Consider the following 18859-nt stretch of genomic DNA (forward strand, 5'->3'; position numbering starts at 1 on the left):
CTCTCCCCTTCATTCTTCTCCTGCCTAAACAGACACACCACTGTCACATTAGGTTTTTTTAGTTATCATTATCAAATAGCTTCTATGACCACTTCTGAAAGACAATTAATATGTCAGCTATGCATCTACAGTTGGGCTGCATATCAAGGAAATTACATTGTTATTTTTCTAAAAGCCAGATAAATCTCTTATGATTGGGGCAGGTGGGAAACAACAAAACAGAATAAAACCTGTGAAAATTTCCAGGGAAATTTTGCATAGGAATCTTTCTGCTCCAAGATGATGCTTTTTTTCCTGAGCTTTTTGACACTATGTGAAAATACATATATGTCTTTCCTCCCCCTCCTTCTTTTCTAGAATTACTTCAGAAGCAGGCCTAGAAATTGATAGCCAACAAGAAGAAGAATCTGTTCAAGCATCTGATGAGTCAGATCTTCCTTCGACTAGTCAAGATCCTCCTTCTAGTTCATCTGCAGGTACGGGTTAATTGCTGGAAACGGTTGTTTTGTACTGTTTCATTACATGTGGGAACATTTTGGACCAGCATCATGCACTGCTGATAGCCAAGATACGCAAAATAGGACAGAACTCTTAGAGCAAGGTCACATTTTGTTTTTAAGACTATAGGCATCAATTTTTTCTTGGACCACAAGAATAATGCTTCAAGGAGCAGAAGTTACTGATACTCAGGTGATTTTGTCCACTGTTATGTGTGATGTCAGATTTAAAAATACTTTTTCATTCAATTAAATCATCAGAGAACAGTAAGTAAATCACCGTTGAGTTACCAGTTTACCACTTAGCATAGGTAATGAAAAAAGTCCCAAACTTACTTGTTTTGAGGCTTTTATTTATATCAGAGATGTCAGTGAAATAAGGGTGCACCTTCATAATTTTAAAGTAAATTCAAGAGCATAACATGTATCAAATCGTGTAAATGTTAACACTGAGAAACTGTACTAGACACAGATGTTCTTTCCTGCATTTCGACTTATTCACAGACACAAGCAGTAATCAGCCTAAGCCATTTCGACGTGTCAGGCTTCAGCCGCCGACATTAAGAACTGGTGTTCGTGGTCGTCAGTTCAACAGACAAAGGGGTAAGTGTTCATGGGTGCCCAAAGTCAGACTCTTTAAAACATGTTTTTAGTACTTTCTTCCTGTGGGGACCATGTATGAATTACTACTTTATAAGCCTGTCTTTGCTTGGGAGACATTAAATAATACAGCATCCCTGACCTATCTTTCAGTATATTACCCTAAGAGCTCTGTAGTTTTGTTTTAGTATGTTAGTTTGAGCCGCTTTTTAGTTAGGCAAACTTTCTTATGTGGCACTTGGTTCTTAGCAGTGGAGAGAGTGTAAAGTACAGTAGATCCTAAACTAAGCAAAGTTTTAAGAAGATCTAAAAAAATAATGTTAGCACATAAGTTCAGAAATCTTTGGTTTTAACATTTCATATCAGTTTCCTGTATGGCACATAGGGATTCCAGTTGTTATCTCACTATGTCTTACACTGATTTTAAAAAAAAAAAAAAAAAAAAACCAACAAAAAAGGTTTATGGAAGTATTACAGATATTTGTAATGCAATATAGAGTTAAACCATGACAATAAATTATTGTTTGCAACTTCTATATTAAGAAGAATCCTTAGATGAATTGTATTCAGTTTGGCATTATTTTAACATTGTAGAAGATTTGATACTAGCGTTGAAATACAGGTATCTGGCATTTTAAAGGAAAAAAAAGAAGCGAGGAGGTAGACGTGGGATAGATTTTCTTTCGAGTCTATCACCATTTCTTTAATAACCAAAGGGAGGGACTAGCTGATTTCAAATATGGTAAGAATGCTTTTGGCACAAGTCAACAACATTCTTTTAAATGACAAAAGCGTAGTGTATCCGTATCACCAGGCTGTAGGGGAGGGAGGGGAAGCTTGGATTTTATCAGAATGCACTTTATCACTGCAGTAGCGATTCCTTACAGAAGGATGAAGTATCACATGTACCAATGGTTGACTAAAAGGGTGAAAAGGATTTCTATTAATGCATTTGTTTTCTCTCCCAACACAGGTGTAACTCATGCAATGGGAGGCAGAGGAGGCCTGAACAGAGGAAACATTAGTTAAATGATCTGTAAAGTAATTACAGCTGTGTATACAAAAGTGCCAGTTTGCCTGTGGTTGCTTTAGTGTAATGAAGCCAGAGCTTAAAGCAGCATTTTATACTTAGATTTGTGTGCACACATTTCAATGTCCTTATTAATAAAATTAGACAAAATGTCAACATTCAAATGGCATCTTTTTTTTAAAATCCTCTGCTGTGCATCACTTGCTAGGACAGTTGTACCAGTCTTTGGATACAGTCTTTCCTGTGAGAGCAGTAACAGGTCTTGCTATTCTTTTGCCAACATCCAAACTGTAGTACCGATCTGAAATGAAGATATGTCAGAATTAAATTCCAGAAACTACATTTAGTATGTGGAAAGAATCTTGAAGTTAAAGACTTCCTTTTAATTTCATTTAAGCATAAATAACAGATTTTTTCATTCTACACCGAATGCATACATATGCAGTTGAGGGGCTATAACAATGAAGTTTTGTCCCCAGCTTTATCTTTTAGATGTCCTTCTTTGTGTTTAGCTAAGTTTTATAGTACTGCTAATAATTAAAACTGCCCCAAGAACAGGGAGTAGGGAAGAATACTCTTCTACTGCTAGAACACAGAAATAGTTTTAAGAATATGGAAATGAAACAAACTAGAAACAAACCAATCCTGCATTGACTACAAAAGTGGGAACTCTCCAGTCCCCGAGTGTGAATTGGCCTATGTTAAGGTTAGGAATTAGATCATACTGGCAGAGACTGACTTTAGCTGTAACCCAATACAGGATACTAGTTCTTAGAGCTTTTTCTTCTGAATAATCCAGAAAATTCTGAGGAGTGCTTTTTTGCATGATCCTGGCTAGAGGGAAAGGATCTACCTAATCTGCCATCATAAGTAATTTTTTCCTGTGAACCAAAATGATTCTTGTTCCTCCCTTTTTTGTATTGTTTTGTCAGAAACATAGTTCTATGGAAGCTAGTGAAAAAAGGATCAATGGGCAGTGGTCCAAAGACTTCAGTCTGTCATTAATGTAATTCTGCGTTTAAGTGTCAGGTTTTTTGTCACTTTACAAGCCTGAACTCTTAACGGCAATGTATTCCACAGCTGGCTAGCTTGAATCATTGTACCTAATTGCTGCTAGTTGTCCTGTAACTTGATTTCTTTTTAATAGAAACATCTCTCGATTGCAGGCAACATTTTAATTCTCAGGACTTTTTGGTAGTGCTTAAAATTAGTCTTGCAGAATCAGAAGTGGTAACCTCACGCTTTGGAAAACTCTGAGATACACGGGCTTCTTTCTTTCCCCATCCCTTAGTCTTTTGAGCTATACAGTAACTTGCATTAGCTTGAACTTACTGTAAGAGAAGGCATAATAATCGTAGCCGTCGGGCTTATTGTGGTTGGGTAGTGATATAGTTGAATGAATTACTTTGGGGAGCCCTCTCCAGTAGGTAGTCATTTTGATTTCCTTACGCAAAACTCCTGCAAGCGAAAGAAAGCTGAAGTTAGGAGGTGTCATGGTGTGTTTGCTGTAAGCTATCGTTTGCTTGTGTAATCTACAGCAAGCCAGATCTATTGGATTAAAATTTTTTAAAAGTACTATATTTAAAAAGAAAATGGAACAACAGAATGTTGTGTTTCAGAAACTACTAAGGTTAAAATGGTTGTATAAAAGAAACTTAATAAACATAAGTTACCAGATGGATATGGGTTGATTCTGACACTCTGAATAACGGTTGGCATTCTTGCTGCTCGTTGGAAGCGTCTCCTTATTACAAGTCTTGGGACAAAAGCTGGGTATTTTATGGTAACATGGGTTCTTCTCTGACATTTCTTGGCTGGTTCTTGTCTGTACACATACTGTTGCATGTTGCCATCTAAAACAGGCATTTGTTTCATTTGGTTAAAAAAAATATATCCATATTACACGCAGGAAATCAATAGCATCATTTTAATACATCTACAACTCTGGCAGCCTTCAGCTTTTCATATCCGATCCTATGTTTTGAGATTAAAAAAAAAAAAAGCCTTGCTCTCTAAATCCAACGTGTGCTTCTAGATGTAGTGAGCAGACCTCCTGCAGTCTCATCACAGTTATTGTAGTAAGTGCAATTCCAGGGGAACTGCTTTTGCTCCCACTATTCCTATTTATCAAGCAGAGGGTGAGACCACCATTTTAGGCTGCATGAGAAAGAGAGCCAGAGTCCAGAAAAGGATTTGCATTTTGTTAACCTCTGCTTTTTAAATTCAGATAGCAATTCTTATGTTGGCAGCACATCATTCATATAAGATAAGGAAATTAATTTAAAATACAAAATAAGAAATATGGAGAGAGGTTTCCATACATAGTTATGAACTAATAAGATTAAAGCCTTCATTTCTCTAATTAACTTGAGACTAAAATAGTTTTACCACCAGATAAAACTTACTTTAATACGCTACAATGCTGGATTCTGTCCCTTACAGCCCTATTTTAAAAATGCACTTAAAGACCTGTAAGTACTAATACAAATTTTTTTAAGCTTCAGGCTATTTTTTGAGCACCTAGCACACTGACATCATATATGTTTCTGTTTTTGAAAGAAGTGTGTCTTCCAGTCAAGAGAAACTTTGTTTTATTCCCGAGTGAGGCAATTCAAGCACCTTTTGATCACCTGTCAACTTTTGAAATATGAGACATACCTTTTTTGATAAAATAAACAGATTCTGGTCTGCTGTTGTATCTTGCCACAGGGAGGGTTGCGACTATTTTCCCACTTAGGCCTGCAAATCCATTCGCAAGAGGTTTGGGATAGCCTTTATCCATAACACCGTTAGTGAAGCGCCAGTAGAGGGGACCCTAATGATTTACGGAAGATAAGCTTTAGAGAAAATTCATTCTTGGTAATTCAGCTTCAACGCAGACCCGAAAAATACTCGTAACACTAGCATTTTGATAAATAAATGGCAAAACTGACTGGAAGCACTCCTCCTACGTCCAGTAAAACCAAGAAAAAAACCCTACAACTTCATAAAATACCTTCTGCAGTCTTTTAACACTGCTTTTGAATACAGATCGATTATCTTAGAAATGAACTGTGAGAGTGGTTACTGAACAAGGCCTTGCGAAATCTTGATGTTTTCATGGGTAGGAAAAACTGCTTGAATTCCAGGACTGAATGACCAATTGGTAAATAACTGTATAATGTCTTTAATGAGGTGTTCATGCTTCACTATCATTGTCTTTCAGGAATGGACATGTATTAGGAACGAACGTAGGCCATGCTTGGGCAAGGGAGAGACGTGCTAAAATAGCTGTATTTTAAAGAGCTGGGGTTTTTTGCAGTGTGGCTGATCTGTAAATAACTCCATCAATGTTTTGTCTCCCAGCTAATCACGGGAGTTGGGGGGGAAACACTGAATTGAGGTTTTTCCTGAGAAATCTCATCTCAAGGCCGGGGGGGGGGGGGGGGGAGGCGGTGCTGGGGAAGAGACAAAGCTTCAAACCCACTGCGCTGTTTAAAAATACCATTTCTTCTATAAAATGAGCAATGCAGCCCCAGAGCAACACAAGGCCCCCCTTCTGTAAGCGACGCTGAAGGGCTGCGTTTCGAAACCTGTCCCTTTCTTTAAGCTGACCCGCCCCACAGGGCGGGCTCCCCCACCTTGATGAAGAAGGTCTTGCCGTCGCAGTTGCACCTGGAGAAGACGGAGTCGATGGGGGATGGGATGCCCCAGCCGTCGCTGATCCGGCGGGGGTTGGTGGTCGGCGGGCTCCTGCCGTTCAGCAGCCAGTAGTAGTGACCTGTGGGGCGGAGGAGAGGCGGTGGGACACGCGCGGACCCACAGACAGACCGACAGACACACAGGGGCAGGGAGAACGGCCCTAGAAACGGCCGGGCAGGTGAGGGCGGTGGGGGAAGCGGGGGGGCTGGGGCCGGCCTACCTCGGAAGACGGCCAGGGTGCCGTTCTGCAGGGCCACCATGCCGTCCGCCGGCTTGCCGCTGCACAGGTCCTTGTCGGCTGCAAAACAGCAGTGATTCGGGTTTAACATTCCCCAGAAAGTGCGTTATCTCCCCTGCCCACCGCCGCGGCCGTTCAACGGCATCGCTTGTGTTGGGCCGTGCTCGGGGCTCGCTCTCCCTCAGGCCTCGCCTCTCCCTCAGGCCTCGCCTCTCCCTCAGGCCTCTCTGCCTGACACTTGTCGTGCAAAGGGTTTAATTACTCATTTGAGAGAGGTTTTTGGAAAGTTTGTCTCTCATGTTCTGGTCCCGGGACTGTCAGACTAGCAGTCTACCAGACTAGGTATGGATATTACAACTGACTGCTTACTTGAGTACCTGTTATTCAGAAAAAGGCCTATAAATGCATCGTATGCTACGTTCCTCATTTAATTTCTTCATATCACCACTTATTGCTTACCTGAGTACCTGTTATTCAGAAAAAGGCCTATAAATGTATCGTATGCTATGTTCCTCATTTAATTCCTTCATGCTCCAGGATGTTTACTTGATGTTTCTCCAAGTTGCTCTAGTGGGTTCCCCTCCTGTGTTTACTTTCAGTTAAATATAAAGGAAGGATAAATCTGTTTTGGACCAAAACTGACTTATTTTTTATCAAAAAAAAAAAATTTTTTTTTTTTCAAAATATGTGTCAATATATGATTGAAAAATTGCCCAAGAACCTAGGGGCTATATACCTGATTAAAATAAACTGTGAGGACGTGAAAAATGATGTGGCAAAAAGCACAGAGGAAAAAGAATACGAGGAAAAGACTTCTTGCCTGTCTTATGTGACAGGCAAGGCGTCTTTTTTGTATGTGACTACAAAATGACAGGTTAGGTACTATGAGTAATGGTGAATATTCAGCCTGACCCCCTAGCAATGGTTTCATGGGACTTAGGAATGTATCTTTCTTTGTCCTTGATTTTTTGTGTTTGCATCTTTCACTGTACTTACAGCAAACGTTTTTCATCTGAAACAATTACTGAAATGGGATCACACTCTAAACTACATAGAGAATTTCCATAACAGCATAACTGAAAACTGAGGTACCAGTATTCAGGTCATAGCTGACCATCAGGACAGGAGTGCCACGTTTTTCTGGCACCAGGTAGAAAGGTCTTGCATGTCCTTTACTCACGTGTTTTGTTGTGCTCTCTGGCGGAGTTACTGGTGCTTTTGTACCTACTGGAATGCAATTACCTTGTGTTTCTCCAGTTAAAATTGGCAGGTCCGCAGTGTGTATTAAAGGCTTGTTGATTATCTCAGGCTCTTCTTTTGCTGGCAGAGTTTCAGGCTCGGATGGATGAGGCTCATCTCTCGTGTCAGTAACTTCCTGGAAATGTACAGTTGGCTTGTCTGTCCCTTTAGTAACAATAAACATCTCTTCTATTGTGTCTTTTTTCTCTCTTGTAGCGGTTTCTTTGGTAACTGTAGTTTCCTCTCCCTTGTCAATATTAGGGGCCTTCTCAGTAGCATCTTCCATTTCTTTTTCAGGTGTGAGGCTAGTTTCTTTGATGGTCGTTACCTCTGTTTTACCACCTGTTACTGTCTCTACAACACCACAAGTAGGAACTGAGGTCTCTTTAGCTGCAGTTGTTACAGGCTGCTTAGTTTCCATAGTTGTGTCTTTTTTAGTTGTTGTCACAATCTCCTTGGGTTTAGGAGTTGAATCTGTTTTGGCAGTTGCTGTCAACACAGTGGGCTTGGGCATGGGAGTTGTAGCTGCTGTTGTTACAGTTGCTGTTCCCACAGGGCTTTCTTCTTTTTTAGCTGTTAAAGTCTCTTTTGGTATGGGAGTCTTGCCTTGTTTAGCTGAGGTTGCTTGGTTTTCTGCAGCTGTGGTTGCAGTAGTTTTGTCCGCAGTCATTGTTTCTGATTCAGCTGCTGTAGCGACAGCTGGCTTGGCTGTAGGAGTTGTATTTGGAGTATCATCCTTACCTTTAGGAGAGTCATCTGGTTTGGCTGTTATCACTGTAGTTACAGTAATTGTGTCTTTCCAACTTGTTAAAATGTCTTTAAGCACAGTAGTTTTGTCTTTCTTGGGTTTTGTTATCTCTTTGTTCAGCGTGGTTGTCTCTATTTTAGTGGTCGGCTGTTCGGTTATAGGAGTAGTAACAGTTTTAGCTGTTGTTTTGTCGTTTTTGTCAGTTACTGTTACAATCTCAGTAGCACTAGCTGCAGTGACTACTGTCCTTTGTGCTGCTGTAGTTGTGTCTTTTGCAGTTGTGCTGGTTGCTACTTTGGCTGTAGGAGTTGTAATTTTCTTTTCTGCTGTTGTTTGTGAAACAGCTGTGTCTGCTTCAGTTGTGACTGTCCCACTGCTTTGAGTGGTTGTGTCTTCTTTAGCAGTTGTTACTAATCCAGCGATGGTAGTGAGTACAATAGGTGTTGTTTTCTCTGTGGCAATGGTGTCAGCCTCAGTGGCTACAGCGGTAGTCTCCTTGACTTCAGGGGTGGCGGGAGAGTCTGCGTCTGCCTCCTCTGCTTTAAGGGTGGTGGGAGAGTCGGCCTTGGTTGTTGGTGCCTCTGGGGTTGTCTCTTCAGCTTTGGGGGTGGCGGGAGAATCAGCTTTGGTTGTTGGTGCCTCTGGGGTTGTCTCTTCAGCTTTGGGGGTGGTGGGAGAATCAGCTTTGGTTGTTGGTGCCTCTGGGGTTGTCTCTTCGGCTTTGGGGGTGGTGGGAGAATCAGCTTTGGTTGTTGGTGCCTCTGGGGTTGTCTCTTCAGCTTTGGGGGTGGTGGGAGAATCAGCCTTGGTCGTTGGTGCCTCTGTGGCCTCAGGGGTTGTGTCTTCAGGTTTGGGGGTGGTGAGAGATTCTGCTTCAGTCGTTGGTGCCTCTGGGGTTGTCTCTTCAGCTTTGGGGGTAGTAGGAGAATCTGCTGCAGTCATTGGTGCCTCTGGGGTTGTGTCTTCAGCTTTGGGGCTGGTGGGGGAGTCAGCCTTGGTCGTTGGTGCCTCTGGGGTTGCGTCATCAGGTTTGGGGGTGGTGGGGGAGTCAGCCTTGGTCGTTGGTGCCTCTGGGGTTGTGTCCTCAGGTTTGGGGGTGGCGGGAGAGTCTGCTTTGGTCGTTGGTGCCTCTGTGGCCTCAGGGGTTGTGTCTTCAGGTTTGGGGGTGGTGGGAGAGTCTGCTTTGGTCGTTGGTGCCTCTGTGGCCTCAGGGGTTGTGTCTTCAGGTTTGGGGGTGGTGGGAGAGTCGGCCTTGGTCGTTAGTGCCTCTGGAGTTGTCTCTTCAGGTTTGGGGGTGGTGGGAGATTCTGCTTCAGTCGTTGGTGCCTCTGGGGTTGTCTCTTCAGGTTTTGGTGTGGTAGGAGAATCTGCTGCAGTCATTGGTGCCTCTGGGGTTGTCTCTTCAGGTTTGGGGGTGGTGGGGGAGTCAGCCTTGGTCGTTGGTGCCTCTGGGGTTGCGTCATCAGGTTTGGGGGTGGTGGGGGAGTCAGCCTTGGTCGTTGGTGCCTCTGGGGTTGTGTCCTCAGGTTTGGGGGTGGCGGGAGAGTCTGCTTTGGTCGTTGGTGCCTCTGTGGCCTCAGGGGTTGTGTCTTCAGGTTTGGGGGTGGTGGGAGAGTCGGCCTTGGTCGTTAGTGCCTCTGGAGTTGTCTCTTCAGGTTTGGGGGTGGTGGGAGATTCTGCTTCAGTCGTTGGTGCCTCTGGGGTTGTGTCTTCAGGTTTTGGTGTGGTAGGAGAATCTGCTGCAGTCGTTGGTGCCTCTGGGGTTGTCTCTTCAGCTTTGGGGGTGATGGGGGAGTCAGCCTTGGTCGTTGGTGCCTCTGGGGTTGTCTCTTCAGGTTTGGGGGTGGTGGGAGAGTCTGCTTCAGTCATTGGTGCCTCTGTGGCCTCTGGGGTTGTGTCTTCAGGTTTGGGGGTGGTGGGAGAGTCTGCTTTGGTCGTTGGTTCCTCTGTGGCCTCAGAGGTTCTGTCTTCAGCTTTTGGTGTCGTGGGAGAGTCGGCCTTGGTCATTGGTGCCTCTGTGGCCTCAGGGGTTGTCTCTTCAGCTTTTGTGGTGGTGGGAGAGTCTGCTTCAGTTGTTGGCACCTCTGGGGTTGTCTCTTCAGCTTTGGGGGTGGTGGGAGAATCTGCTTCAGTCGTTGGTGCCTCTGTGGCCTCTGGGGTTGTATCTTCAGCTTTTGTGGTGGTGGGAGAGTCTGCTTCAGTTGTTGGTGCCTCTGAGGTTGTCTCTTCAGCTTTGGGGGTGATGGGGGAGTCAGCCTTGGTCGTTGGTGCCTCTGGGGTTGTCTCTTCAGCTTTGGGGGTGGTGGGAGAGTCTGCTTCAGTCATTGGTGCCTCTGTGGCCTCTGGGGTTGTATCTTCAGCTTTTGTGGTGGTGGGAGAGTCTGCTTCAGTCCTTGGTGCCTCTGTGGCCTCTGGGGTTGTGTCTTCAGGTTTGGGGGTGGTAGGGGAGTCTGCCTTGGTTGTTGGTTCCTCTGTGGCCTCAGGGGTTGTATCTTCAGCTTTTGGTGTCGTGGGAGAGTCTGCCTCGGTTGTTGGTGCCTCTGTGGCCTCGGGGGGTGTGTCTTCAGGTTTTGTGGTGGTGGGAGATTCTGCTTCAGTCATTGGTACCTCTGGGGTTGTGTCTTCAGCTTTGGGAGTGGTGGGAGAATCTGCTTCAGTCATTGGTGCCTCTGTGGCCTCAGGGGTTGTGTCTTCAGGTTTGGGGGTGGTGGGAGAGTCTACTTTGGTTGTTGGTGCCTCTGTGGCCTCTGGGGTTGTCTCTTCAGGTTTGGGGGTGGTGGGAGAGTCAGCCATGGTCGTTGGTGCCTCTGTGGGCACTGCAGTTTTCTCTTCTTCTTCTGGGGGGTTGGTGGGAGAATCTGCCTCAGTCATCGTTTCCTCTGTGGCCTCAGGGGTTGTATCTTCAGCTTTTGGGGTCGTAGGAGATTCTGGCTTGGTTGTTGGTGCCTCTGCGGCCTCAGGGGTTGTGTCTTCAGGTTTGGGGGTGGTGGGAGAGTCTGCTTTGGTTGTTGGTGCCTCTGTGGCCTCTGGGGTTGTCTCTTCAGGTTTGGGGGTGGTGGGAGAGTCAGCCATGGTCATTGGTGCCTCTGTGGGCACTGCAGTTTTCTCTTCTTCTTCTGGGGGGTTGGTGGGAGAATCTGCCTCAGTCATCGGTTCCTCTGTGGCCTCAGGGGTTGTGTCTTCAGCTTTTGGGGTTGTGGGAGAATCTGGCTTGGTTGTTGGTGCCTCTGTGGCCTCAGGGGTTGTGTCTTCAGGTTTGGGGGTGGTGGGAGAGTCAGCCATGGTCATTGGTGCCGCTGTGGCTTCAGGGGTTGGCTCTTCTGCTTCGGCGGTTGTGGGATAGTCTGTTTCTGTCACTGGTTCCTCTGTGACCTCAGGGGTTGTTTCTTCAACCTTAGCGATAGTGGGAGAATCTGTCCTGGTCGTTGGTGCCTCTGTGGCAGCAGGGGTTGTGCCTTCAGGTTTGGAGGTGGTGGGAGAATCTGTGTAAAATTGCACTTAATTAGCATTATAGTGGTTGAAACATTTATGTAAACTGGCCAAAAAAAGAAGATGTGGAAACCTAAAAATTGATAAGTTGCCAGTTTATGTACTCATGTAACTGTCAAAACATAAATAATTTAGAAGAGCCAAAGTAACCTGGACTTAATTATAACATTGCCTGCCCTTATGACCTGGACTTGAATGAGAGAGGTAGGGAAACAGGAGGAAAATAAATTTTCTGAATACAGACACCTGACTGCATCTCCTACTGTATCTTTTTATATCTTGGATGTTTTTTCTCTTTGTGGTTTACAGCTTTAAGACTCTCTGTACTTGTATGTATAGTTACATTGACTTGAGTCAGATTGTTAATATAGCTATAGTCAGCAGAAAGTAACAGTAAATGCTTCTGCATTTTAATCTCTCTCTAAGTGTTCTCTCTCTGAAGTTTTGCCATTTAGTTCTGTTTTCACATAGGTTTTGTGTTTTGGTTTTATGTTTTTTTTTCCCTATGATTTCTGCTGTGTTGCTGTCTACCATTACAGCTGAATCGGCATTTGTTTGTTGAAGACCTGAAAAACCAAGTGCAGTATCGTGTGGTTTGGGACCATGTTGGTCAGCTTTTGAACAAATCTGAAAATATAAAAAGATCTGAGCTATTGTTGATGGTCACAGCCTGATGACTGTTATCAGCACCAATGCAGTGTCTCTCCCAGCAGGCTGGAAGAACTTACAATACTGCAGTGCGAGAAATAATTCCTGTGTAAATGTATTCTAGAAAAAGTGCAGTATTAGCAGAGCGTTACAGAATAGGTTTTCCTCCCACCCAATGTGTCTGAAATACCGTAAGCCAAGTGGGATCCTGTTAATGGTTATCTGAATTTCCTTAATTTTGTTTCATTCAACCTGCTATATTGATTTTTGAAATAGGAAATTGCCACAGCAGCAAGGTAAATACTCCAAATTTAAAATAAAATATGTAAGGATTAAAATATTGGCCAAAATTGATTTCTAGTCTCATTTCATGCCTTGTCACTTGAGGTTTCAAGTTGAAACTGATCTCCCAAGTTATCACTTAAAATGCTGGAACAGAATATCAAAAGAACACAGGAAAGCAACATATTTTCCATTCAGAAAAAATAAACTATATGTGTTGTCTGAAGCTGCATGAGGCCTGGCTTGATTAAAGCTACAGAAGCCTGCTAGGAGACTTTCCCATCCTGGTCCTGCCAATTCATCACTGTCCCAAAATATAACACCGTTCCTGTTCCAGCCGTGGACTTGGTCCAAAACTGACAATGGCATGTAACATATTTTTGGAAGATATGTGTGAAAATCCAATAGAGACGCAGGAGACATCACTGCACTCCAAAATCTGTTAAATGAACTCTCCAAAGTCAGTATCCTGAGGTCTAGGTGAGGTAATTAGTTTATAAACTGAGCGGTTCCAAGCTTGGTAACTGTCTGGTAATGTCTCGCATCGGCTTTCTATTTCCAGAGCAGGAACATGGTCTTTAATGTTCCTTCAGGTAACACCCATCCTGTTTCATTCATATGCTTTCCTACCTTCCATAACTTCATGGGGCTGTGTTACTTCCTCTGTCTGCTTCTCCTCATTTGTGGATGACCTTTTAGATGTTGATTTGTTTGGTGGAGGAGTCTTAGGTGTTGTCTTTTCTGTGTGTGCTGAAAGAAATAAAAGAATCCGTTAATGGGAGTGTTTTTCTTTATAGGTGCTTGGTGTTAACTGTATAAAAAGAAAGCGATTACAAAATTTCAGTGACAATCTTCCATACGAATCTAAGTTTCTTTCTCTATATAGGATTCTTTCCAGTGTTATTCAGGGGAAAGAGGAAAAATACACTTTGGATCCCAAAGTGTTTCATCACAGATGGGATAAATGGTTTTCCTGGGAGTTTGAGGTGCGGCATTGTTTGCTAACATGAATTTTGAGGTGGGAAAAAGATGAATGCTGAGTGGAGCTCTATGTTTTGAAAATTTGTCTATTTTTTTTTTCCCAGCTTATTTTTTGGCTACAAGATGTCTTGGGGCTAACTCAGTATAGTCTGCCTCTGAGAGCTACCATATTAGCCAAGCATTTCCTTTGATAATCCCCTGATGACTTAGCTGTATTGTAGTTCTTCAGATGGGGTAATTCTGCACATAAGTGATTGTTTCAGAGAGATATCTTAACAGCGATTGTTTCCTTGAGAGAGACAGAAGCTACAAAATAGATATGGACCAAAGATACAATGCAAGGTTGTTTCTGAGAGTACCTGCAGGATGTTTTTGATCCAACGAAAGGAGTTGGTACCTGCCATAGGTATATGTAACGAGCCTTTGACAAAAGGAGTGGTATTTTTGTCTAATAAGGTGATGACCATGGTATCAAAGGATTTACTTTCATAGCAAGCTAGTACTCAAAGCAAATAAGGTTGGGTGGTAGACCATATAATGAAGCATTTATTGAGAAAGAGAGAGAAATTGTAATTGTTGAATAAAACCACTTTTGGAGCAGAATCAGCTTTCAGAGGAGTCAGTAGTGGTGGGAGGGAAATGTTTAACCAGCCCTTAACTCTGTGTGTGTGTGTGTTCTGGGGATATAGGGCTACTGGAGGATAGGAAAGATAAAAATGATCTCTAGATATACATTGTAAACTTAGCTTTACTGTACAGAACAAAGTGTTCAGAAGATGCAGAAACAGCAAAATCAAAATTCACTGCATGGCGTTAAGTTACTGCATTCTTTCAAAAGGTTTAACACATTTCTCAGTTATTCACACATAGCGAAAACACCAAAATACTGAGTATGGTTGTAGGCTGTGTTTTGGGGATTTTTTTGGTGAGGTTTTGTTGGTTTTTTTTCCACAAAAATTAATAGCAAAGCTAAGTAACTAAAATACTAGCAGAAGCTCTCTAAGATAGGAGTGGTTAACTTTTCATTATATTTGAACTGAATACAAGTGAAAGCTAACTATCTTTTGTGAGCGTTCATGCATGTTAAGCTCCAGCAGAAAGAGGGAGGAGTTAAATAACCTCCAAGGCAGCAAATTAATCTCAAGACACTTCGAAGACATTTATCCTCTTCTAGACATCCAGTCAAAAATGCTGAATACAGAGTCTATTTCAGTATAAATTACTATGCAACAGAGTAGCAAAACCAAGCCACTATACCAGCACTTGGGGACTGGGAGTGGTTAGTGATGTGAACCAAATGATAATCCATAACTCAACCTGTTTGTTAAACTGCATGCTTTGAAAATCGGCTGCCTTGGAGGTTGTCTGGTCTGTGAATGCAGCAACCCGCTGCCAAGCCATATGTGCCAAGTGTGTTCACAGAAATAAATTTAGGTCCGCGAGTGGCAGAAAGTTTAAGGACATGATGAAATTAAACATATTCTGTTGGTGTTTTCTACACTTGAAATTAATAGCTGATGTCATTAAAGCTACATGAAGGTGAAACTGCTCCTCCAGATCTGATAGCAATAAGGAAATTTCTTACCCTCTTTACAGTGTGTCGCGTAGTCTGGGCAACATTTGCCATATCTTTCACAGTCTGCATCACAGTCACACTCTCTTCCTCTTTCAAAGGATTCGAAGCAACGTCCTTTGCAGGAGAGTGCTGCATAAGGCAGAACAAGAGAGTTAGTATTTTTGACCAGCTCACATTTAACTCTGAGACCTTTCTATGGTAAAGTCGTTTGCTTAAGCTGATGCAAAGAACAGCTTCATAAAAACAGGTGGTTATTCTTGTCTGATCCAGAACTTGTTTGTGTAGTTGTGGGGTTTGGATCAGGCTGTACAGCCAGGACTGCACTTTGCCATTGCAGTATACTGAGGCCATTTAGAATTTGTAGTAAGATAAAATGTGACCTCAGAGTGTTGCTGAGTCGGCTGTGTTGCTGGATCTAAGAAGTCTTATCTTACACCTGTAATTTTAATAGCACTACAGTGCAGTGTAACAAACTGCAGTTATCTAAATCACTGGCATTTTAGACATTGGTGATTCGTAAGAATTTTTTTTTTAACTCACAGTAAAACAGTTTGAAACACCTGTATTCATTTACACTATACAGTTTTGTGTATAAGTAAAGCATATAAAATAATACTCAACCAACCATCTTCCCCATCAAACTCTGGATGTGGCTGTGATCCAGAGCCAATTTCTATCCATGGAAGGACACCTTCTGACTTTGGATTAGACCCTACAGCCTCCACACTTCTTAAATTTGAGTTGGAATGTCCCAGAATTTCTTCCTGGAAAATCCTGAATTTGCTTTTAACAATTTTTTATGTGACAGACAAACAGATGTAGTACAAATGCACTAAGGAGAAGAAAGCAAGCAGTAGGTTGCTCTGCTCTTCTGAAAAGCAAAATCCTGTTCTCAGTGATAACCTGTGGATACACAATTTTCTCTGAGTGGGTTGCAAGAGGTTATCACTGAGTTTTTGAGGGGGAGAACAATACACGTATGAGAAGAGAACAAGGACGCAGTGAACTACAGGAGACATTTAAGCATTCAGAGGAGAGACACTGGTGTGGTAGGTAGTTGGAACAAACGGGAGGGGAAGTCTTGCCAATAGGAACTGGCTGTGTTTGGGAACTTACCCACTGTGCAGACTTTGCTGAAGTCAGGGCAGCACTCCATGTAGTGTTGACAGCTAAAATCACAGTGGCAGTCATGCTCTCTAGAATACCCTTCCCCACATCTCCCTGTACAGCTTGATAAATCTAAAATCACACAACACTGGTGTAAACATTGCCAAGCCAACATGATACATAAGGAAACGCTGAACGGCAAAGTGGTAAGATTTTTTTTTTTTCTACAGAATGCCATTTCTTTTCTTTACTCGGTATTGCAGAAACCGTGGGCCCAGTGTGAGCCCTCCTGAAGGCATGTGGGTCAGAGGATTGCTCTTAGCCAGCCTGAGGACCGGCAGCAGTGCGCTCAGGTTAGAGGCTAACTTATCCTGTTTCTCCTGAAGATTAATGAATCCCTGAGGGACTGGTTTAGTAATAATGGCCACACCAGTTCTGGCATAAAACTAGCCCATGCAGATTATCTTAATGAGAATATCAGCCAGGCACTCTATTGTTTTGCAGACTTATTCTCCATCTTAATTCACCCTTTGTGTGGTTATAGATGTGTGCCTGCACTGCCACACCTGAAAGACTCATTCAATTTTTTGTAATGTTCTACATAATGACCAAATAAAACCAGTTTAGCTTGCAAACTGGTGAGCACTGTCATAATAAACGCAGGGTCCTGGAGGCATTTTTATTTGCAGTTTTCAAAATCTGTCTGCCCTCTACATTATCTTTTTCGCTGAGGTCAGAGAGGAATTCAGTATCAACTCTGAGGTTAGGAACAGTTGGGATCTAGTGCTGCAGTCTTCTGTAATGTACTTTCTGATTGTTAATTAGGAGATTACTTATTAGCCAAGTAACATAAAAGCTCATCCCACAATGGCTTTACTGCTAGGCTGCTGTAGTGTTGGAAAATGCTAATAATAATAAATGGTGCAGGTCACAGGTGATAAGCAAGACATCGGGAGGTCTGCTTTCAAACTGCACGCATTCAAGCTTGGCAGCCATTTGGTTCCTTCTACTGCCAGATCAGATATTCACCCTGAACTCCCCTTCCTACGTGAAATCTTTAATAACGTAAAACACTAACAGCTTCTTCTGGAAATGAAACATGCAGGACCACAAGTGAAGCGCCCCTAAATACAAACAAAGAAGCTGAACAATCAGCAAGCTAAAACAGAGTTAAGATAATCAGCTGAAACACTGAGGAACAAGAAGAAAATAACAAGAAATAACGTATAACACAAGACAACAAAGACAATTTCTAACAGCACACGCTCCACGTTTGTATATATGAAGGAAGACTATGGGATAACAAATAATTACATGTATAGTGATTTTTCAGCAGTTAGGTATAATGTTTGTTACCACTTCTTTACAAATAACGAAGTGGGACTAGGGAATAAATGGAATAGGGGAATTGAAAAGAGAAGGTAGGCATCTCTGTTATGAATATGTGGCCAATATATTGCACCCTTCTTCCCTTCTGGGAAGAAAATACAGGTAAGTCCAAAAAGTAACACCTTTGCATTAATTTATTTGTTTTAAGTTTATGACTTGTAAGTTATGAGGTAACTTCTAAGAAAAATGCCTAAATGATTCTAGTTGCTGTTGGCAGGAGTCTTGATTTTAGCTGAAAATTGCGAGAAGACTCCCATCAACTACAGAGGGTGCAGTGTCAGACTGCTCTGCCCTGCAGGTAAAATCTGACTTCTGCTGTGCCCTGGTGAACTGCTCAGATATACAAATGTTATATCTTCTACTATCAAGTAGTAATAAATTATTTATACCAGCAAGTAACACACAATGTTATCACTATAGCAACTTGATAGCTACTTGAGAACTATGACAGCACAGGACTTGGCAGGCTGCAAGTTCTGTTTCTTCATAACTTTAGTTAGAAATCAATTACAGAGGTTTGAGAGTAAATAAAAATCTGTAGTATTAGACAAATAATTGCCAAAATTGGCCTAGGTGGTGGTCATAACAGTGCATTTAATGGCAAAGCACTTAGCACGGTATAGACATTCCTTTCCCTGAGCCTATTGTATTTAAATATTTCTAACCAAATTACGTGGATATTGTAATTTTAGATTCTTCCTTGAATCATACTGCAAATCACTTGGGCTAAATATGTCAGTCCAAGGGCAAAAGGATCTGTAGATATGTCTACAGAAAAAGAAGCAGGTTTGTATGCATTTTGCATGATATTTATGTTATTCCTCCAAAAAAGAGGACCACACTGTAACAAAATATATTTATAAAAATATTCAATGATGATAAAAATTAATCATAACGCCTGTCTGAATAAATATAAAGTTCTAGAACATAGAATTTTTCTGGAGATGCATTTGAGATATTCTTAGTATGAAGTATCCCTTCAGCTTTGTTACAGTACCTTCAGAAGCCACTTCTTGAATCAAGGACAGTGAAAGGATCACCAGGGATATGCAAAGTATGTTCCATATGATCATTACTTTCAGGTACGACATCATCCCTAAAGAGAAATAATCTCACATCACTACGTGTGATTCAATTTATCAGTTCATAATTTTAACAACATTGCAGTGCATATCTTTAATACTAGTTTAATAACAACATAAAATTAATACTAAAATTATTCAAGGACAAATTGCTAATTTAGAATTACGACATAAATTCTCTCTTGGTTATTAGTCGATTAGCTATTAAATTTTGAAATAGGACTAGGAAAATTCATTATTAGCAAATAATGGAAGTAATTTTTTTCAGAATT

At 42.1% G+C, this 18859-nt stretch overlaps 2 protein-coding genes across 3 annotated transcripts in view; one reads left to right on the plus strand and one right to left on the minus strand.

Moving 5' to 3' along the window:
- Positions 1-2291, plus strand: part of TPR (translocated promoter region, nuclear basket protein) — a 43260-nt gene extending 40969 nt beyond the window's left edge. For both annotated transcript variants that reach the window (XM_054210573.1, XM_054210572.1), the window contains exons 49-51: positions 358-476; positions 1002-1100; positions 2071-2291. In XM_054210573.1, coding sequence (XP_054066548.1) covers positions 358-476; positions 1002-1100; positions 2071-2126 — 274 coding nt within the window. In that variant the 3' untranslated portion in view covers positions 2127-2291. The remainder of the gene's footprint in view (positions 1-357; positions 477-1001; positions 1101-2070) is intronic.
- Positions 1531-18599, minus strand: PRG4 (proteoglycan 4). Its single transcript, XM_054211860.1, has 10 exons — positions 18503-18599; positions 15019-15138; positions 13083-13202; positions 7289-11515; positions 6029-6106; positions 5748-5887; positions 4786-4942; positions 3801-3980; positions 3460-3585; positions 1531-2428 (listed from the first exon to the last, which is right to left on the minus strand). Exons 1-10 carry the CDS (start codon positions 18597-18599, stop codon positions 2325-2327), a joined length of 5349 nt encoding a protein of 1782 aa, XP_054067835.1. The 3' UTR covers positions 1531-2324.
- Positions 18600-18859: the final 260 nt, after the last annotated feature.

Source organism: Rissa tridactyla, chromosome 8, assembly GCF_028500815.1.
Source record: "Rissa tridactyla isolate bRisTri1 chromosome 8, bRisTri1.patW.cur.20221130, whole genome shotgun sequence".
In the NCBI taxonomy this organism is placed as follows: domain Eukaryota; kingdom Metazoa; phylum Chordata; class Aves; order Charadriiformes; family Laridae; genus Rissa; species Rissa tridactyla.